Source organism: Pistacia vera, unplaced genomic scaffold, assembly GCF_008641045.1.
Source record: "Pistacia vera cultivar Batoury unplaced genomic scaffold, PisVer_v2 Contig36, whole genome shotgun sequence".
Classification (NCBI taxonomy): domain Eukaryota; kingdom Viridiplantae; phylum Streptophyta; class Magnoliopsida; order Sapindales; family Anacardiaceae; genus Pistacia; species Pistacia vera.
This window is the reverse complement of record NW_022196179.1, coordinates 438,941-461,220: the sequence shown is the minus strand read 5'-3', so window position 1 is coordinate 461,220 and position 22,280 is coordinate 438,941. Positions and strand designations below refer to the sequence as shown.

Genomic DNA, 22,280 nt, shown 5'->3' with positions numbered 1-22,280 from the left:
GAAAAAAAATATGGGCATCAGCAGAAATAAAAGATATTTTACAGGGGCTGATGTAAGTGACAGTTACCTTTTGGAATTTGGAAATATTCAACTACCTGTCCTTTCTACAGTGGCAGTCTGGCACAGCTCAACGATAAAGAAACAGCTGCCGTACGCTGAATGAAAGCATAATAAAGTCATTGGCTTTATGTCAATATCATTCTAGATAGAAAACATTGTTTTCTTTATGGTGTTTTTTTTTTTTTTGATATATAACTTGCTTTAGAGGGCTTCTTTCTGACTGAAGCTGCAGGCACCCATGGATATTCTTTGTTTCATGTTCATCAGTTTTAAGTTCCTGTTGTTCGTGGAATTCTCCTATGCAGCCGATACTATTAACTCATTACAGTCTCTTAATGATACCAGTGGCGCCACCTTGATTTCAAATGATGGAACCTTTGAGCTTGGTTTCTTCAGTCCTGGTAATAATCAAAATCGTTACTTAGGAATTTGGTACAAGAATATCCCAGTTAAAACTGTTGTTTGGGTCGCCAATAGACTCAATCCCATCAATGATTCGTCAGGTTTGTTGATGATAAACAGCTCCGGAAATCCTGTTTTAATGAGCCAGAACACAAGTGTAGTTTGGTCTGCAAATTTCACAAAACAAGTATCAAGTTCCGCGGTAATACTTCAGCTACTGGATACAGGAAATCTTATCCTAAGGGATGAGCAAGATGGGAATTCGGAGACTAATTATTTGTGGCAAAGTTTTGACTATCCATCTGATACTATGCTTCCAGGTATGAAGCTTGGATGGGACTTAAGGACTGGTTTTGAGCGGCGTTTAACGTCTTGGAAGAGCCCTGATGACCCGTCTCCTGGAGACTTCACCTGGGAGTTGGAACCACAACAAAATCCTGAGTTAATTATGTGGAAGGGCTCGACCAAATTCTTCAGGAGTGGCCCCTGGAATGGCCTTAGATTCAGTGGCGCGCCAGAGTTGAGGCCTAATCCGGTTTTCGTTTTCAGCTTTGTATCTAACGAAGATGAGTTGTACTACACATACAATGTCACGGACAATTCAGTGATCTCCAGGATTGTTATGAACCAAACTGAGTATCAACGTGATAGATTCACCTGGAGTCCATCAAGTCAAAGTTGGACGGTGTATGCAGTTGTGCCGAGAGATAGATGTGACAATTATGGACTTTGTGGTTCCTATGGGGTTTGTATTCTCAGTGAATCACCGATTTGCCAATGTTTGAAAGGGTTCACGCCTAAATCACCAGGAAATGTGGACTGGTCACAGGGGTGTGTGCGTAATAAGCCACTGAACTTGTCAACAATAGATGGTTTTATCAAATTTCAGGGGCTGAAATTGCCGGATGCTAATCATTCTCGGGTTAACGGAAGTATGAATCTCAAGGAATGCGGGTTGAAATGCTCACAGAACTCTTCTTGTATGGCATATGCAAATTCAAACGTTGAAGGAGGAGGCAGCGGCTGTACCATGTGGTTTGGTGATTTGATTGATATCAGAGAGATGACAGCTAGTGGGCAGGACTTGTATATTCGAATGTCTGCTTCAGAACTAGGTATTGGCTTAATCATTTTTGTGTTACATAGATAGATTTTCTTCGGTGTACTATTGTTGATTAATTTGCTTGGCTGTATCCAAACTGTTTCTTAGGGTCGAGTGATGGAAAGAAGAAGATGACATTGGTGATAGTTTTTACTACAATTGGTGTAGTAGCTGGGTTGCTTGTAATTATACTCGGTTATGTAATTCACAAGAGGAGGCAGAAGAAAACATCAGGTAAAGTTACTCTGTTTGCTTTCAGAAATTTATGGTCCTTTGTTTCCTATAATGATAAATGAGTGGTAGCAATTTTCTTCCATCCAACCCTTTTCCAATAGAGCATAGTCAGACTTTTCTCCATCTAATTTTCAATTAGACTTCTTCATAAATGCCTTGTAAATGCCATCAGTAAGGTGTAAAAACTGATTGCAAAATGGAAGTTTGGGAATTTGTATGTTAATATACTTTGACGAATATGTATCCATTCCAAATAACTGATGATTCTAGTATTTACTGTTAATTTGTATAAACTAGAATTTTGATATTATTTGGAATGGTTACATATTTGCTACCTTGATTGAAATGATATGTTTCTATTTTTTATTTTTTCTTCTGGCGATTTTCGGCAATTGCAGGGGGTTTTCGAAATCTGAGGAGCTTTGGTTAATTTTCCTGGTGCTTTCTGTGTGCTATTTGGTGGAGTGTTTCTGGGGCATGCTGTTATGGTTTTTCTGTTGCTATAATTCATCTATTATGCCCTTTGCAGCTACTGGCTAGCTTTTGGAGGCTAGATTATATGTTTCTTTTGAACTACTATATTTTGAGTAGCTGGCAGTCATAATTCTAAGAGTTCATATATTCATGTATTTAATTACGCTGGAATATGTCTATTTTTGGAGGATGTTCATTATCTTTGTAATTTTGATCTTCATTTCCTAATAAAACAACACCATAGGTGTTACGTGGCTGTTAATGTTTATTAAACAAAAGTTCATAACCTCTTATTTGTAGTTAATATGTCCATTATTTCAGAGAAAACAGAAAACAACAGGGAAACCAATAACCGCAATGAAGATCAACAAGAAGACCTGGAGCTGCCATTGTTTGAGTTAGCTACAATTGCCAATGCCACCAATAGCTTCTCAATGAACAACAAGCTTGGAGAAGGTGGATTTGGACCTGTGTACCAAGTAAAACCCCAACACAGTACTGAAATGACTATGTGAAAAAAGTACTGATCTTATTTAGAATAGCATAAGTCATTTCATATATCTCTTTTCAGGGCAAACTAGAGGATGGACAAGAAATTGCTGTGAAGAGACTTTCCGTGATTTCTGGGCAAGGACTAAATGAGTTCAAAAATGAAGTCATTCTGATTGCCAAACTACAGCACAGAAATCTTGTAAAGCTTCTTGGTTGCTGTATTCAAGGAGAGGAGAAATTGCTAATATATGAATTCATGCCCAACAAGAGTCTGGACAACTTCATTTTTGGTCAGCATCCCTCAAAATTATGACCCTAACAAGTTTAGATAAGTCTTTTTCACTGTCCTTGAAACTTCAAGCTAGATATTAAACTAACCCTGAATACGATACTTGCCAGATCAAAAAGAAGGTAAGCAATTAGACTGGTCTAAGCGTTTCCACATCATTTGCGGGATTGCAAGGGGTCTTCTCTATCTTCATCAGGACTCTAGATTGAGGATCATACACAGAGATCTCAAAGCAAGTAATGTACTACTTGATCATGAGATGAACCCGAAAATTTCAGATTTTGGCTTGGCAAGAACTTTTGGCGGAGACCAGACCGAGGGAAACACAAAAAGAGTAGTTGGAACTTAGTAAGTAATTTTTTTATCATACCATCATTATAGTTCACTTTCACTCAATAACTGAAATCTCTCTTTTAATCATCTATACAGTGGTTATATGGCACCAGAATATGCTAGTGATGGGCTATTCTCAGTAAAATCTGATGTCTTTAGCTTTGGTATTTTAATGCTGGAGATAATAAGTGGGATAAGAAACAGAGGATTTTATCATCCAGACGAGAGCCTTAACCTTATAGGATATGTAAGTGAAAAATATTACATTACTTTCAGCAAAGCTTAATAGTTTGCCTTTAAACTGTCAAATTAGGACTGGAAATCGTAATGACAAAGGGTTTTTGATATGTTTTAGGCATGGAAATTGTGGAAAGAAGGCAAGCCTTTAGAACTGATTGATCCAGTGTTGGGAGAATCATGCCATTTATCAGAAGTGATCAGATGCATCCACGTTAGTCTCTTATGTGTGCAACAGTATCCTGAGGACAGGCCAAATATGTCATCTGCTGTTCTAATGTTGGGTAGTGATGGTGAATTAACTGAGCCAAAACAACCTGGCTTCCTGATGGACAGGAAATTACATGAAACAGGCACTTCATCAGGCAAGCCTGAATCCTCTTCTACCAATGAAATCACTATCTCACTGTTGGAGGCTCGATAGTTTTCTTACTATACGACCTAGTCGATATTTCCTGTACCTTCATCAGCTAATTTTGTATGCCTATTTTGACCCTGTGGATCATTTTTCATCTGCATATTTATGTATAGTTCCCCATTCATTTTCTTAATCGGCCGGATATTAAAATTCATAGTCAATAAATTTTACAGTTATGAAATGCAGAATGCTGATCTCCAGTGGTTATTATGATGGCAAGTTTCTCAAAGTAACACTTTTTATTGCTTTACTGGCCACATTTTATATTGTTGTTTAATGAACTTGATACTGTAACTTGTATGGAGCTGGAAACATAGTTTTATTAGATTGTGTTCTTTGTAACTGGTGTGTTACCATAAAACTGGTGTAAAGCTTGCAGTTAATAAACTGATAATGAATGCATTATGCTGTCTCTTTCTCCACCAAATTTAATATTCTTAATTGAGCACTCCAATCTTGATTACCAATTAATGCCGGTGCGTAAGAAAATATTTAGTCAAGCAAAACCAAAGAATAATGTTATCCTCAACTAGAAATGCGTGAACCGTCTGCATGGTTGTTTATACAACCAAAATCAAAAAGTCTATCTCCAGCGCAGAAGTTTTGGACTCATTTGAAATGGTAAAAGGTCAAACAGTTTGACCAACCGTTCAGATCCAAGTATTGTTGCAGAGACCCAGCAACATTTCCTTATGTTGGAAAAACAGGAGGGGTATACTTTTCTAAGTTTTTTTTTCCCTTTTTCTTTTGGGTTCGGATATTCACTATGGACACGTTTTATTTTCAGCTAAAAGTCTATAAAGGCGGTTGAATTAAATATGTGTCAGCATCATCGCATTCAGATCAATTTTCTTCTAGATGGACCAATTTTCATGGCGTTTATATATAAGCTGCTGCAGATATAGTCCAGGCAACAATGGATATTCTTCCTTTTTTGTTCATTAGTTTTAAGTTGCTGTTTCTGTTTTGTGAACTCTCTGATGCAACTGAAACCATGAGTTCATCCCAATATCTAACTGATGGCAACACCTTGGTTTCAAAAAATGGTACCTTCGAGCTTGGTTTCTTCAGTCCTGGTAGTTCCAAGAATCGTTATTTAGGAATTTGGTACAAAAAGATCCCAATTCAAACTGTTGTTTGGGTAGCAAACAGAGTCAACCCCATCAATGATTCTTCAGGATTATTGATGATAAACAGCACAGGTAATCTTGTATTAACAAGCCAGAACAAGACTGTAGTTTGGTCAGCAAACTTGACAATTGAAGTCCAGAGTCCAGTGCTAGCAGAGCTTTTAGATTCCGGAAATCTTGTCCTGAGAGATGAACAAGTTTCTAATTCGGAAACTTTTTTGTGGCAAAGCTTTGATTATCCATCTGATACATTGCTGCCAGAAATGAAGTTTGGATGGGACTTGAAGAATGGTCTTGAACGGCGTCTAACAGCTTGGAAGAGCCCCAGTGACCCGTCTCCTGGGGACTTGACTTGGAGAATGGACCTACAAGGTTATCCTGAGCCAGTTATGTATAAGGGATCAGAAAAGTTTTATAGGAGTGGCCCTTGGAATGGTCTTGGATTCAGTGGTGCAGAAGCAATGACTTCTAATCCAGATTTCCAATTCAACATGGTATCTAATGAGGAAGAGTTGTACTACTCATTCAGCGCTACTGATAAATCACTAATCACAAGGGTTGTTTTAAACCAAACCGACTATGAACGCCAGCGACCTGCTTGGAGTGAAGAAACTCAAAGTTGGAAGGTGTATTCATATGTACCAAGAGATTACTGTGACAATTATGGTACTTGTGGTGCCTATGGGTACTGTATCACTAGTAAGACACCAATTTGCCAATGTTTGAAAGGGTTTAAGCCTAAATCAGGAGAAAATTTGGACTGGCAAGGGTGTGTGCGTAACATACCATTAAACTACTCAAACCAAGATGGTTTTGTCAAATTTGTTGGGCTGAAGCTGCCAGATGCTGCACATTCTTGGGTGAACAAAACTATGAATCTCAACGAATGCAGGGAGAAATGTTTAGGGAACTCTACTTGTATGGCATATACTAACTCCGATATTAGAGGGGCAGGCAGCGGCTGTGCCATGTGGTTTGGTGATCTGATTGATATCAGACACATACAAGATGGTGGTCAGGACTTACATATACGAATGTCTGCTTCAGAACTAGGTATTGGCTTTATTTTGTCTATGTTAATCCTTAATAAGTGATCCTGTATAGACTAAAGTTGGTGTATGCAGTCATGACAAAGAGCAATTTCTTGCTGCCTTCTATGCATGCATATTTTTACTAACTGCTTTGTATTCTATATTTTAATGGTCGATCAAGAGACAGAAGATAATCCTAAGATGAAGATACTGGTGATAACCTCTATTGCCGTTGCTGTGGTTGCCGGAGTACTTATAGTGAGCTACTGCATTTACAAAAGGCGCATTCACAAAAGAAGGACGAATACAGTAGGTAATGTCATTTTGTTTGTTTCCAAACTTATTGCATTTGTTTGTACTTTTATTGTTGGCCTAATCTTTCTCCATCCAGTTTTGAATAAAATCTTCCAAACATAGCCATAAGTTTATGCTGGGAACAGCTTAGGAAACTTTGACTTCTGAATGCTATTGATATCTGATAATGTGCACTACTTTGGAGAAAACAGAAAACAACATGGAAATGCATCAGGAAAGAGAAGACTTAGAGCTACCAATGTTGGAGTTAGCTACAATTGCGAAAGCCACCAATAACTTTTCATTATCCAACAAGCTTGGAGAAGGTGGCTTTGGAGCTGTATACCAAGTAAAACACTGAAACATGATGGTGAATTGAACACATGAGAAGAGGAATTATTTTACTCAGAACACTGTAACTTATTTCACATTTACTTTTTTCCAGGGCACACTAGCGGATGGGAAAGAAATTGCTGTGAAGAGGCTCTCAAATATTTCTGGGCAAGGATTAAATGAGTTAAAGAATGAAGTTTTACTGATTGCGAATCTACAGCACCGAAATCTTGTAAAGCTTCTTGGTTGCTGCATTGAAGCGGAAGAGAAATTGTTGATTTATGAATTAATGCCCAACAAGAGCCTGGACTACTTCATCTTTGGTAACCTTGTCAATTTCATCTGACTTACTGTATCTCTATTATAGACATATCTTAATTTGAATTTTATACATGCCAGATCAATCAAGAAGTAAGCTATTGGACTGGTCGAAGCGTTTCAACATTATATGTGGGATTGCAAGGGGTCTTCTCTATCTTCATCAAGACTCTAGACTGAGGATTATACATAGAGATCTCAAAGCAAGTAATGTATTACTTGATCATGAAATGAACCCAAAAATTTCAGATTTTGGTTTGGCCAAAACTTTTGGTGGAGATCAAACTGAAGGGAACACAAAAAGACTGGCTGGAACTTAGTAAGTATATATTGTCTTGACACATCTTTGTAGTTCACTTTCACTCATTAATGAAACAACCCTTTTTTGTAAATTTCTTTCACAGTGGTTACATGGCACCAGAATACGCTAGTGAGGGACTGTTCTCTGTTAAATCTGATGTGTTTAGCTTCGGCATTTTATTGTTGGAGATCTTAATTGGGGTGAGAAATAGAGGGTTCTATCATCCAAAGAGTGGCCTCAACCTCACAGGATATGTAAGTGAAAATTTTTTTAATTACATTCACTAAAATTGCAGAGAATTATGTCAACTTTTGATCAAATTTGGAATGCCGAATCATAATTGATAGAAGGGTTTTTATATGTTTTAGGCATGGAAACTATGGAATGAAGGCAAGCCAATGGAACTGATTGATTCAGTGTTGGGAGAATCATGCAATATTTCAGAAGTAATAAGATGCATCCACATTAGTCTCTTATGTGTGCAACAATATCCGGTGGATAGGCCAACCATGTCAACTGTAGTGGTGATGCTTGGTAGTGATAGTATATTGCCCCAGCCAAAACAACCTGGTTTCTTGATGGACAGGAATTTACTTGAGCCAGGCCTTTCATCAAGTGATTATGGATTAATGTCAAAGAATGAAATCAGTATCTCACTTTTGGAGGCTCGATAATTTTGTTACTGTATATGTCCAAGTCCACATTATTTATTCGTTGTGATACAATCCCATATTAAATTAAAAAAAAATGATTGAATCCTGGATTTTTCAAGGTGGGATGCTAGTATTTTGAGTAATTAACAAATGTCCAACCCATGGCGGTTGCATAGTTCTATATCCAATATCATCATATCGGTGTGAGAATTGAGATAGAAGATTAACGTGGATTGAAATTCATCGTCAATATGTAGAGTAAACAACGTATTCCCACCAGAAGTTTGGCTAAATCCTAAATTACCATCCTTGGTTGCATTTATTCTAGATTTCCATCCTTAAAATAGCATTGTTAACATTTTTTAAGTTACAGATAATGCAATTACCATAATACCCACAACAAGTAAATTAGTAAATTACTTGTTAACCCCTAAATTAGTAGAATTATAATTAACCATCTTATTTTCAGATTACTTTAATAACACCCTTGATCACTGTGCATCCTCTCGATTTTTTCCCGATTTGGTTTGTTTTCGACGACATTGAACCACCTGACACTTCCATCACCTTCCCTATAGTCCATTATCCAAAACCCCTCTGACTTGACTCATTGGCCCCTCCGATCGCCAACACTGTTAGGTTTAGGGTTTTGCTATTTATTGCCAGAAAGTATATGTATATGTAGAGATTAATGTACTTGCTCGCACATGATAAGGTCTCAATCCTTGAATATGACTAACTACAATTTGTGGAAATTTATAAGGGCAAACGACATGCTCCAGTTTGCTCTAACACAATTCAGCATCCGAAAAGTTTCAAAACGACAGTTACCTTCCATTAATATCTGTTAGAAAATTCTGTTATGTGAGATTGATAGTCAATGTAAAGACAAAAATACCTTCCCTCTTTGAATCCAAATCCCATTAATCATTCCGTCGCCTGGACCTCCACCAACTCCAAACCCACCACTAGAACCACCAAATACAGCCATCAACACTGCCACAAACCACCACAAATTTCGAACACTTCCAACCCAAATCAATAATCCATTAAACAATTTAATCACACATCACGAAATGTGTATTATCAATCAATCATCAAAGAATAAAAAACTGAGAAGAAAAAAATTCAAATACAGGCGCTAAGAGCGCGCAGAAGGCTCTCTGGGGCCTTTTTACGAACACTTGGTGGGCGTTTTGCAAAAACCAAGGGAAATCGACCGCCGGCGCTAGGAGTCGGCCGAAAAACAAAAGTACAAAACAACAACAGACTACCAACAAGCCCGACTCCAAACAAACAAGCAATTACCCCCAATCAAGTCCTCAATAGCTCCAATCAAAACAACCCCAACTTCAAAGTCGCACAAACCCAAGAGGGAGTCGCTGGGAAAAACGATGGACAAGCTCGGGCCAAACTGATGTAGGTTATGAAGAGGAGCATCCGATGAGTCGTTTGGTATTGATAGGTTGCATTTTGGTGGTCGGAGATGGGCAGGTTGGCTGGGGAATTTTACGAACAGGTGGTGGGCAGTTCAAAAACAATCGGTGGACGACAAAGGGGGAGTGGGGAAAGCCGATTGAATGGTGGGTTTAGAAGAAGGGGTGAAGGGGTTCCAGTGGTGGTGGAAGGGTGAATTTCCAATGTGCCAATCAACCGAAAACAAGCCTAAAAGAGGGGTATTCGCCGGAAAAAAGTGAGATGAAAAAGGGAGGGGGAGATGAGAAGATGATGGGAATACAGGGGTAAAGTGATATAATTACTCTTGACTGTTTTTGAATTTACCATTTTATCCTCCTAGTTAAATTTATGGTAGATATTAACGGAATGTTGGTAATTGTCTTTTTAAAACTTGTTGGGTTGTAAATTATTATTACGGGTGGGAACATGTGGTTCAACCATATTTATAATTACTTCTCAAAGAGATCTAGTGTCAATTAGACCTAAAAGTATTTGAAATGTTAATACCCTTCTAATTTTGATAGTGTCCAGAATGAAAGTTCCCTCAAAGTTATTTGGAAACCCAAAGGAAAATTAATCACTAATTACCCATAAATCTAACAGAAATAATAATTCTCCGTAAAAGCACTCCAAATTACGTCTCTTAATAATGGATACATTTCAATTGACCTAACACATTAAAGAGTCAAAACACATATAAGGTTATGGATGCATTAACAATTTTCTTACTCTAGCTAATTTAATATCTAAAGCTCTTCTCTCCTTTTTAGCGCATAAAATGAATTCAACTGAAAGCAAGAAGCAATTAAGTTTACCCCAAAGTAGAACAGTGTAGATATTTAGTCTCCTTGGTAGATTTCCCTTGATTGATGGTGACGCCAAAACTTTACTCGATGTGAAAATTACAGAGAGAAACATGTTTCCATAGTTAATCAATGAAGTCAAGCATGTCATTTTCCAGTGTTGAATTTTAGGGGTCATGTGAATGCAAAGTCCGCCACAGAGCTCGGCCAACCAATCAAATTCTAGTTCATTGTGTAATGGTGCGCCAACTTTTTCGTCGTCTTGGGCCAACACAGGACTTGGGGTTTCCTTATGTTAGATATTTATTTTACATATCATCAAAGTTACTAAATTTTCAGCTACCAGTCCGTACTAGTGAAGATTCCTTCATTCTGCAACAATTAAAAGCAGTTCTCTTACTCTGAAATGTAAGTCAAGATTATCAACTTTTAAGCCAATACCCTTCTAGATGGACAGTCATTTATGGTGTTCACCCGTAAATTGGTGCAAAGAGCTAATAGGTCTAGACCCCAATGGATGTTCTTTGTTTATTTTTTATTAGTTTTAAGCTTCTGCTCTTTTTCTCTGGATTATGTTATGCAACAACTGACACCATTAGTTCATCCCAGTCTCTTAGTGAGGGCAGGACTTTAGTTTCAAAAGATCAAACATTTGAGCTTGGTTTCTTCAGTCCTGGTAGTTCTAAGAATCGGTACTTGGGAATTTGGTACAAGAAGATCCCAGTTCAAACAGTTGTCTGGGTTGCAAATAGACTCAATCCGATCAATGATTCTTCCGGAATGTTGATGATAAACAGAACCGGCAATCTTGTTCTGATGAGCCAGAGCACAAGTATAGTTTGGTCAGCCAACTTGACAAAAGTATCGAGTTCAGCAGTGGTTCAGCTCCTGGATTCAGGAAATCTTGTTCTAAGAGATGAACAAGATGGTAATTTAGGAACTTATTTGTGGCAAAGCTTTGACTATCCTTCTGATACATTGATAGCAGAAATGAAGCTAGAATGGGACCTAAAAACTGGTTTTGAACGGCGTATATCAGCCTGGAGGAGCCCGGATGACCCATCTCCAGGAGACTTTACTTGGGGAATTGAACTACAAGAAAATCCTGAAATAATTATGAGGAAGGGTTCAACAAAATTTTATAGGAGCGGTCCATGGAATGGCCTTGGGTTCAGTGGAGCGCCAGAGTTAAGGCCTAATCCAATTTTTAAGTACAAATTTGTGTCTAATGAGGAGGAGGTTTACTACATGTTCAATGCAACAAAAAAATCAGCGATCTCAAGAATTGTTATGAATGAAACCAGTAATGCTCGTGAACGATTCGTATGGAATGAAGAAAATCAAAGTTGGAAACTGTATGCATCGGTGCCTAGAGATCGCTGTGACAATTATGATCTTTGTGGCTCTTATGGGATTTGTATTCTTAGTGCATCACCAATTTGCCAATGTTTAGAAGGATTCAAGTCAAAATCATTGGACAGCATGGACTGGTCTCAAGGATGCATACGCAATAAGCCACTAAACTACTCTAAGGTAGATGGTTTTATCAAGTTTGATGGATTGAAAGTGCCAGATGCTACACATTCTTCAGTGAACAGAAGTATGAATCTCAAGGAATGCAGGGAGAAATGCTTAGAAAACTCTTCTTGTATGGCATACACTAACTCAGATATTAGTGGAGGAGGCAGTGGCTGCACTATGTGGTTTGGTGATCTGATGGACATGAAACAGTTTCCAGCTGGTGGACAGGACTTATATATCCGAATGTCTGCTTCAGAAAAAGGTACTGGCTTAATTTTGTTTACTGATATCAGTTCACCATCTTACTTGTGATTAATTTTGAGTGTAGATTAAGATAATATGATACATTTTATATAACTTGACTATGTTCTCTTTTCAATATCACCAATGTCATGGTCAAGGGGCGAATGATGAGCATAAGAATATACAGATAATAGTTTTTACTACCATTGCTGCGGTTGCTGTGGTTGCTGTGCTTTCGCTTATCGTTGGCTTTATCTTGTCTATTTTACTCCTTAATAAGTGATCCTGTATAGACTGAAGTTGGTGTATGCAGTCATCTTGCTGCCTTCTATGCATGCATATTTTTACTAACTGTTTTGTATTCTATATTTTAATGGTAAATCAAGAGAAAGAAGATAATCCTAAGATGAAGATACTGGTGATAACCTCTATTGCCGTTGATGTGGTTGCCGGAGTACTTATAGTGAGCTACTGCATTTACAAAAGGAACATTCACAAAAGAAGGACGAATACAGAAGGTAATGTCATTCTGTTTGTTTCCAAACTTATTGTTAACAGATACAAGCCAAGTTTTGCAATCAGTTTTTACTTTTTCGTTGTATATAATTTTTGTTATTCTTTCATTCATTTTAGCACATGTCTACCAGCTGGCACAATATGATAGGTTGGGTTTGTTAATTTGTTACAAGTTTCTTACAGAGTCTCAGTATATATTCTCGTTCTTCTCCCCTGTATAGCAAGAAACTGTACACTGAAATGGAATATTCAACTTTCCTCCATTGTTAAGCTCTCTGAGTTTTTGGTTGCTCTCCTTACATGGTATCAGAGTCAGCGAGAGCATCTTCAATGGCAACCTCTGATTCTGATTCTCACTTTGACCTAGAATCAAAAACCCCATCTCCATACCTTAATCTCCTTGATCCGGCGAACCTCTATCGGCTTGACCATGGTGACAATCCAGCCCTTACCCTTGTTGCCAATCTCCTCACCACCGACAACTACGCCACCTGGTCTCGCTCAATGCGTCGTGCACTCCGTGCAAAAAATAAACTGGGTTTTATCACTGGATCCATCACCAAACCATCTAAACCCAACGATCCATTGCTTGAGCTTTAGGAGCGCTGTAATGACATGGTCGTTTCTTGGCTCCACAACTCTATCAGCTCTTTTCTCCAATCCAGCGTTCTCTTTGTTGATGATGCTCGAGAAATCTGGTCGGATCTTCAATCACGATTTTCGCATCAAAATGGACCTCGTATTTACCAACTTAAGAAGGCGTTGGCTGCTCTGCTTCATTAACATGATCTGGTAAGCATTTACTATGGCAAGTTAAAAGCTATTTAGGATAAACTTTCTGTGTATGATCCCATACCTTCTTGCAATTGTGGTACTATGAAAACCTTACTGGATCGATATCAAAGAGATTGTGTGCTGCAATTTTTGATGGGTCTCAATGACTTTTACTCCTCCATCCGAGACCAGATTATGATTTTAGATCCCATCCCACCTGTCTCCAAAGTGTTTTCCCTCATCCAATAGCAAGAAAGACACCATCAAATGACCTCCTCCACTCCATCCCCCGAAACTATGGCCATGGCAATCCAGCAACCCTACACCCTTTCCAAACCCTCACCTAAACCAAACCACTCTCCCAAAAAGGACCGTCCCTATTGCAGCCACTGTAAAATAACTGGTCACACTTTCGATACTTGTTTCAAAGTTGGCAATGCTAAGCCCCCTCTTTGCTCACATTGCAACATGACTGGCCATACCATTGAGAAATGCTACAAACTCAATGGATATCCACCTGGTCACAAATATCAGGCCAAGCAGCAGCAGCAACAATTTGGTTTCCTTGCAAATCAGACATCATTTTCATTTACCAATGACTCTGAAGACAACAATGATGCCAAGTTTGGTTTCACCAAGCAACAATATCAGTAACTGATGGCCTTGCTCAGACCTCAGGATTTACCCATTGCGGCTTCCGCTATCCACTTCAGGAACCCACCTCAAACCTTTCTTCACCCAGTATCATCTTCCCAAATGTCTGGTACTTCCACCTCTTTATCTACTCACACATACTATTCAACACATACATCATCTATTGCTTGGATCCTTGACACAGGCGCTACAGACCACACATTTTTCACCACTATTACATCTACTGTTTCTTATTTTGTGAAACTACCCAATAGTCATTCCGCCCCTGTCACACATATTGGAACAATTCACTTAACTAATTCCATCATTTTGCATGATGTCCTCTGCGTGCCATCCTTTTCTTTCAACCTTATTTTATCAAACAAACTAACCTCTACTCTTAATTTTTGTTTGCTCTTCTTTTCCACTCACTGTTTTATTCAGGACCTGCATTCATGGATAACGATTGGAAAGGGTGAGCACAAGCATGGCTTGTACCATTTCATTTGCAAGGAAGTTCTTCCCTCAGCCTTGTCTACTTTTCTCTCGACACACTCATACAGCAGCCATACCAAGTTTTCTTGTTTTTCTTCCCTTACAAACTCTGTCTCAAATACTAACCTACGGCATTGTTGCCTAGGCCATTTATCATTTCCTAGGTTACAGATAATTTCAGATCCTCTTGTACATAAGGGAGTTTCATCTATTAATGAAAAGTCTTGCAAAATTTGCCTATTAGCAAAGTTTCATCGTTTATCTTTTCCTAACAGTTCACATTCTTCATCAAGAATCTTTGAGCTCATTCATTGTGACCTATGGGATCCTTGCTCCACAATTGCACATGATGGCTCAAAATACTTCTTAACCATTGTTGATGACTTTTCTATAACTACCTAGATTTACTTGCTTGCTGCCAAATCCGAAACCAGACAATGCATTACAGCCTTTTACAATCTTGTTGAGACACAATTCCAAATGAAAATTAAAATTATGAGAAGTGATAATGGTGTTGAATTTCACATGCATGAATTTTTTAGTCAAAAAGACATTATCCATCACAAAAGTTGTGTTGCAACCCCTCAACAAAATGGCATTGTTGAGAGGAAGCACCAACACTTACTAAATGTGGCTCGTTTCCTTCTTTTTCAAGCGGGTCTTCCCTTAACTTACCGGAATGAATCCATCATTACAGCCACATATATCATCAATGGGCTTCCATCACCACTTCTTAACAACAGAACATCTTATGAACTCCTTTTTAATAAAAAAACCCGAGTATGCTCACATGAGAATATTTGGTTCCCTTTGCTTTGCCGCCACAGTTGCTCATAATAGAACAAAATTTGACCCTAGAGGTTGTGCATGTGCATTTCTTAGCTACCCTTTTGGAACTAAAGGCTACAAGCTTTTGGATCTCAAAACTAATACCATTTTCATTTCAAGGGTGTTATTTTTCAAGATTTTTTTTTTTTTTTTCCTTTTCAAACACCTCTCTCTCCTTCTTCCACAGCCCCATCTCTCCCTATTTTCTCTCTTTCGTTTGCACCTTCTTCTACTTTTCTAAATCCTATATCTCCTTCTCCTTCATCCTTTGACCCTCCTGTTGTTTCTGCTAATTGCCCTAATACATCCTCCCCTTCTCCCACTTCTCCACCATCTAATTCCATCATTCCTCTTCCTGTTGCCCTTACACTTCGCAGGTCTACCCGGAACAAGACTGCTCCTCAATATCTGAAGGACTTCCATTACAAACAAGTTAGGCTTGTCTCACCTCACCGATTAGCTTCCACTGCAGCTCCTCAATTAAATGGTAAATATTTTTTCTCTCTCTGACTGCTTATCTTACAAGCATTTTAATTCCTCTTTTCAAGCATTTTCACCATCCATTTCCATTCAAACCGAGCCCACCTCATATAAACAAGCAATTAAAGATCTTGAGTGGTGCAAAGCTATGGATGCTGAAATTGAAGCTTTGGAAAACAACCATACTTGGACCATCACTGATTTGCCTAAAGGAAAAGAAGCAATCAATTGTATAAAGGAAAAGAAGCAATCAATTGTAAGTATGTCTATCGCATTCAATTTAAGTCTGATGGTTCTGTTGAAAGACTTAAGGCTAGACTTGTAGCTAAAGGCTACACCCAACAAGAAGGCATAGATTATACTGAAACTTTATCACCCGTTGCTAAACTTGTCACTGTTAGATGCCTTCTTAGTGTTGCTGCCATCAAAGGATGGTATTTACATCAATTTGATGTAAATAATGCATTTCTTAATGGTGATTTACATGAAGAAATTTACATGAAGAAACCCCCAGGTTACACCAAAGGTAAACCAACTTAAGTTTGCAAATTGCTTAAAAGCCTTTATGACCTAAAGCAAGCTTTAAGACAATGGAACTTTAAACTCACCTCTTCTCTTATTGCTTTTGGCTTCATCCAATCAAAGTCTGATTATAGCTTATTCACCAAGCATGAAGGGGACAATTTTACTGCTTTACTCATATATGTGATGATTTTTTGGTTGCTAACAATTCCAATGACTTCATTGCTTCTCTACGGAATTTTTTGAATAGCAAATTCAAGAATAAAGATCTTGGTTGTCTCTGTTATTTCTTGGGCTAGGAAATTGCTAGATCTTCCAAAGGTATTTATATATGTCAAAGGAAATATGCCTTAGACATTTTGGCAAATTCGAGTATGCTTGGATGCAAACCCCTTAGACTTCTATGGATCAACATTTCAAAATCAGCAAATCTAAAAGGACTACACTTTCTGATCCAAGTATCTTTCGAAGTTTAATTGATAGGTTATTGTACCTCACAATAACCCGCCCAGATATTTGCTTTGTTGTCCAATTATTAAGCCAATTTATGGATCAACCTTCTTCCTCCCACTTAGCAACAACCTACCGTATCTTGCGATATATTAAAACTGCACCTGCTCAAGGTCTGTTGCTGCCATCCTCATCTCAGCTTCAACTTACAGCTTTTGATGATTCGAATTGGGCCTTTTGCCTGGATTCCCGTCGGTATACAATAGGATATTGTGTTTTCTTAGGTTAATTGCTTATTTCCTGGAAGTCTAAGAAGCAAACGGTTGTTTCCAAATCATCTGTTGAAGCCGAGTATCGCTCTATGGCCACTACTTGTTCAAAACTTATTTGGCTTCGATACCTTCTCCATGATCTTGACATTTCTCATCCGCAGGCCGCCATTCTCTACTGTGACAACCAGACAGCCCTTCACATAGCTGTCAATCCGTTATTTCATGAGTGAACCAAGCACATAGAGTTTGATTGTCACTCGATCCGCGATAAAATTCAGGAAGGAAGTCTCACAACAGCTCTTGTTTCCTCTCAAGCATAGTTGGCTGATACATTCACCAAAGCTCTTCCATCCTACCTTCTTCAAGCACACTTGTCCAAGATGGGAATAGTAAATTTCTATTCTCCATCTTGCGGGGGGATGTTAACAGATACAGGCCAAGTTTTGTAATCAGTTTTTAATTTTTTGTTGTTGTATATACTTTTTGTTATTCTTTCATTCATTTTAGCACATGTCTACTAGCTGGCACAATATGATAGGCTGGGTTTTGTTAATTTGTTACAAGTTTGTTGCAGAGTCTCTGTATATATTCTCGTTCTTCTCCCTTGTATAGCAAGAAAATATACACTAAAATGGAATATTCAACTTTCCTCCATTGTTAAGCTCTCTGAGTTTTTGGTTGCTCTCCTTACACTTATTGCATTTCTTTGTTCTTTTAGAGTTGGCCTAATCTTTCACCATCCAGTTTTGAACAAAATCTTTTAAACATAGCCATAAGTTTATGGTAGGAACAGCTTAGGAAACTTAACTTCTGAATGCTATTGATATCTGATAATGTGCACTACTTTGGAGAAAACAGAAAACAACATGGAAATGCATCAAGAAAGAGAAGACTTAGAGCTACCAATGTTCGAGTTAGCTATAATTACGAAAGCCACCAATAACTTTTCATTATCCAACAAGCTTGGAGAAGGTGGCTTTGGAGCTGTATACCAAGTAAAACACTGAAACGTGCTAGTGAAATGAACATATGAGAGGAGGAATTATTTTACTCAGAACACCATAACTTATTTCACATTTACTTTTTTCCAGGGCACACTAGCGGATGGGCAAGAAATTGCTGTGAAGAGGCTCTCAAATATTTCTAGGCAAGGATTAAATGAGTTAAAGAATGAAGTTTCACTGATTGCGAATCTACAGCATCGAAATCTTGTAAAGCTTCTTGGTTGCTGCATTGAAGCGAACGAGAAATTGTTGATTTATGAATTAATGCCCAACAAGAGCTTGGACTACTTCATCTTTGGTAACCTTATGAATTTCATCTGACTTACTGTATCTCTATTATAGACATATGTTAATTTGAATTTTATGCCTGCCAGATCAATCAAGAAGTGAGCTATTGGACTGGTCGAAGCGTTTCAACATTATATGTGGGATTGCAAGGGGTCTTCTCTATCTTCATCAAGATTCTAGACTGAGGATTATACATAGAGATCTCAAAGCAAGTAATGTATTACTTGATCATGAAATGAACCCAAAAATTTCAGACTTTGGTTTGGCCAAAACTTTTGGTGGAGATCAAACTGAAGGGAACACAAAAAGACTGGCTGGAACTTAGTAAGTATATATTGTCTTGACACATCTTTGTACTTCACTTTCTCTCATTAATGAAACAACCTTTTTTTGTAAATTTCTTCCACAGTGGTTACATGGCACCAGAATATGCTAGTGAGGGACTGTTCTCTGTTAAATCTGACGTGTTTAGCTTCGGCATTTTATTGTTAGAGATCTTAATTGGGGTGAGGAATAGAGGGTTCTATCATCTAGAGAGTGGCCTCAACCTCACAGGATGTAAGTGAAAAAACTTTTAATTACATTCACTAAAATTGCAGAGAATTGTGTCAATTTGATCAAATTTGGAATGTTGAATCATAATTGACAGAAGGGTTTTTTATATGTTTTAGGCATGGAAACTATGGAATGAAGGCAAGCCATTGGAACTGATTGATTCAGTGTTGGGAGAATCATGCAATATTTCAGAAGTAACAAGATGCATCCACATTAGTCTCTTATGTGTGCAACAGTATCCGGTGGACAGGCCAACCATGTCAACTGTAGTAGTGATGCTTGGTAGTGATAGTATATTGCCTCAACCAAAACAACCTGATTTCTTGATGGACAGGAATTTACTTGAGCCAGGCCTTTCATCAAACAATTATGGATTAATGTCAAAGAATGAAATCAGTATCTCACTTTTGGAGGCTCGATAATTTTGTAACTGTATATGTTGAAGTCCACATTATTTATTCCTTGTGATACAATCCCATAGTAAATTAAAAAAAAAAAATGATTGAATCATGGATATTTAAAGGTGGGATGCTAGTATTTTGAGTAATTAACAAATGTCCAGCCCATGACACTTACGCAGTTCTATATCCAATATCATCATATCGGTGTGAGAATTGAGATAGAAGATTGATGTGGATTGAAATTCATCGTCAATATGTTGAGTAAACAACGTATTCCCACCCGAAGTTTGGCGGAATCCCAATTTGATATCCTGAGTTGTATTTATTCTAGATTTTCACCCTTAAAGTAACACTGTTAACATTTTTTAAGTTACAGGTAATGCAATTACCATAATACTCATAACAAGTAAATTAATAAATTACTTATTAACCCCTAGATTAGTAGAATTATAATTAACCATCTTATTTTTAAATTACTTCAATAACACCCTCAACCACTGTGCACCATCTCAGTTTTTGCCCAATCTGGGTTGTTTCCGACGACGTTGGACCACCTGGTCAACTCCATCACCTTCCCCATAGTCCATCGTTCAAAACCCCTTTGGTTCCTAGCTTATTGGCCCCTCCAATTGCTGGCGTTGTTAGGTTTAGGGTTTTGCTATTTACTGCCAAAAAGCATATGTACATGTAGAGATTAATGTGCTTGCTCGCACGTGATAGGCCTCAATCCTTGCATATGACTAACTACAATTTGTGGACATTTATAAGGGTAAACGACATGGTCTCACCCGAAGTTTTCTCTAACGAAAATTTAGTATCCAAAAAGTTTCAAAACGACAATTACCTATCTTCCATTAATATCTGTTAGTAAATTCTGTTATGTGAGATTGATAGTCAATGTAAAGACAAAAATACCCTCCCTCTTTGAATCCAAATCCCATGAATCGATTCCGCCGTCGAGACCTCCACCAACTCCAAACCCACCACTAGAACCACCAAATACAGCTATCAACACTACCACAAACCACCATAAATTTAAAACACTTCCACCCCAAATCAATAATCCATTAGACAATTTAATCAGACATCACGAAATTATCAATCAATCATCAAAGAATAAAAAACTAAGAAGAAAAAAATTCAAATTCAAATACAAGCGCAAAGCGCGCGCAGAAGGCTCTCTGGGGCCTTTTTACAAAAACTTGATGGGCGTTTTGCAAAACCCAGGGGAAACCGACCACCGGCGATAGGAGTCAACTGGAAAACAAAAGTACAAAACCACAACAGACTACCAACAAGCCGACTCCAAACGAACAAGCAATTACCCCCAATCAAGTCCTCAAAAGCTCCAATCAAAACAACCCCAACTTCAAAGTTGCACAAACCGAAGATGGAGTCGCTAGCAAAAACGATGGACAAGCTCGGGCCAAACTGATGGGGGTTATGAAGAGGAGCATCCGATGAGTCGTTTGGTATTGATAGGTTGCATTTTGGTGGCCGGAGATGGGCAGGTTAGCTGGGGAATTGTACGAACAGGCGATGGGCAATCCAAAAATGACCGGTGGATGACAGACGGGGGGTGGGGAAAGCCAATTGAATGGTGGGTTTAGAAGAAGGGGTGGAGGGGGTTCTGGTGGTGGTGGAAGGATGAATTTCGGATGTGCAAATCAATTAAAAACAGGCCTAAAAGAGGGGTATTCGCCGAAAAAAAGGTGAGATGAAAAAGATGAAGATGGAAGGGGGAGATGAGAAGAAGATGGGAATACAGGGGTACAGTGATATAATTACCCTTGACTGTTTTTGAATTTACCATTTTATCCTCCTAGTTAAACTTAAAGGGCAGATATTCAAGGAATGTGGGTAATTGTCTTTTTAAAACTTGTCGAGTCGTAAACAATGTTCTGAAAACCGACTCGTCCAATGACCCGGTTAGGCAACCGGTTCCCGAGTTGACCGGTCCGACCGGTTGGACTAGTCGGTCTGACCGCTGGTTTGAAACCCAACAAACATACCCCAAAGAATTACCCGTCAGTCTTTGCAAGTTTGAAATCCAACAAAAACACCCCTACGGCTTATATACTTTTTTCTTTCTCTCTTTCCCTTCGTCAGTTTCTTCTTTTTGCTATCACTCTCCAGTTTCCCCTCTCTTTTGTAACTTTCTTCTTCCTTCCTCTATTCTTCTTCTCTAACTTCTTCACTTCATCCTCTTCCTTCTTTCTCATTCCCCTCTCCCTTACTTTTCTTCACTTTTGGCTAAGCCACAACATGCTTTTTCAACAAAACCCCATTTTTGTTTCTTTAATCACTAGCAAACACAAAAATGGCTAACATGGTTTGAAATCCACCATCAAGGAAACGGGCGAAAAGGTCTAAGGGTTTTGGATCTACACACAAGAAAGGCTCGGGAATGTGTTTGAATCACATGCACCGCCTCATCTCTAAGAGAACATGAAGAAGAAGAATAAGACCAATTTGGCTTGTGGGTATTCTTCTTGATGCTGTAAGTTGTGATTTTGATGTTGAACGCTTTGATTTTGATGGTGAAAGTGATAGTTTGAGTTTGGTTTTGACTAAGACGCTTGTTGATAATGTGGTCATTGAGTTTATTGTTTCTATTGCTGTTGCTGTTGTTTTTGGAGGAGGAGAGGGTAAGACAAAATGGTTTGGAGAAGTAAGAATGTCATATGTGGAAGGACGGGGTGGTGGCCACTGTTGCAAGAATCAAGAAGAAGATCGAAGAATGACGAAGGAAGAGACAAAAAAATTTAGGGATTTTTGTTTTTTAAGTGACCCAGTTTTGTGATCAATCCGGTTGGACCAGCGGTTTGTCACTGTTCATACAGCCTAAATCTGGTCTTAACCGAGTCAAATGCTTTTACCAGTTTTTATTAAACCTTGGACCGGACAGGTGGCCGGTTCCCAGTTGAACTGGTCCA

General features: G+C 38.4%; 4 protein-coding genes across 4 annotated transcripts; all 4 read left to right on the top strand.

The window, feature by feature from the left end:
- Nucleotides 1-259: 259 nt before the first annotated feature.
- LOC116139824 (G-type lectin S-receptor-like serine/threonine-protein kinase At4g27290) lies at nt 260-4,385 on the top strand. Its single transcript, XM_031425475.1, has 7 exons — nt 260-1,577; nt 1,673-1,798; nt 2,594-2,751; nt 2,844-3,054; nt 3,164-3,401; nt 3,483-3,633; nt 3,742-4,385. The coding sequence occupies exons 1-7, from the start codon at nt 299-301 to the stop codon at nt 4,045-4,047; spliced, it is 2,469 nt and encodes an 822-aa protein (XP_031281335.1). The 5' UTR covers nt 260-298; the 3' UTR covers nt 4,048-4,385.
- A 552-nt stretch (nt 4,386-4,937) lies between these two features.
- LOC116139825 (G-type lectin S-receptor-like serine/threonine-protein kinase At4g27290) lies at nt 4,938-8,205 on the top strand. Its single transcript, XM_031425476.1, has 7 exons — nt 4,938-6,224; nt 6,384-6,515; nt 6,709-6,845; nt 6,942-7,152; nt 7,229-7,466; nt 7,552-7,702; nt 7,817-8,205. The coding sequence occupies exons 1-7, from the start codon at nt 4,958-4,960 to the stop codon at nt 8,120-8,122; spliced, it is 2,442 nt and encodes an 813-aa protein (XP_031281336.1). The 5' UTR covers nt 4,938-4,957; the 3' UTR covers nt 8,123-8,205.
- A 2,670-nt stretch (nt 8,206-10,875) lies between these two features.
- LOC116139839 (receptor-like serine/threonine-protein kinase SD1-8) lies at nt 10,876-12,409 on the top strand. Its single transcript, XM_031425486.1, has 2 exons — nt 10,876-12,145; nt 12,285-12,409. The coding sequence occupies exons 1-2, from the start codon at nt 10,876-10,878 to the stop codon at nt 12,407-12,409; spliced, it is 1,395 nt and encodes a 464-aa protein (XP_031281346.1).
- A 5,520-nt stretch (nt 12,410-17,929) lies between these two features.
- Nucleotides 17,930-19,372, top strand: LOC116139838 (G-type lectin S-receptor-like serine/threonine-protein kinase SD1-1). Its single transcript, XM_031425485.1, has 5 exons — nt 17,930-18,091; nt 18,188-18,398; nt 18,475-18,712; nt 18,798-18,946; nt 19,060-19,372. Exons 1-5 carry the CDS (start codon nt 17,930-17,932, stop codon nt 19,077-19,079), a joined length of 780 nt encoding a protein of 259 aa, XP_031281345.1. The 3' UTR covers nt 19,080-19,372.
- The last annotated feature ends 2,908 nt before the right edge of the window (nt 19,373-22,280 follow it).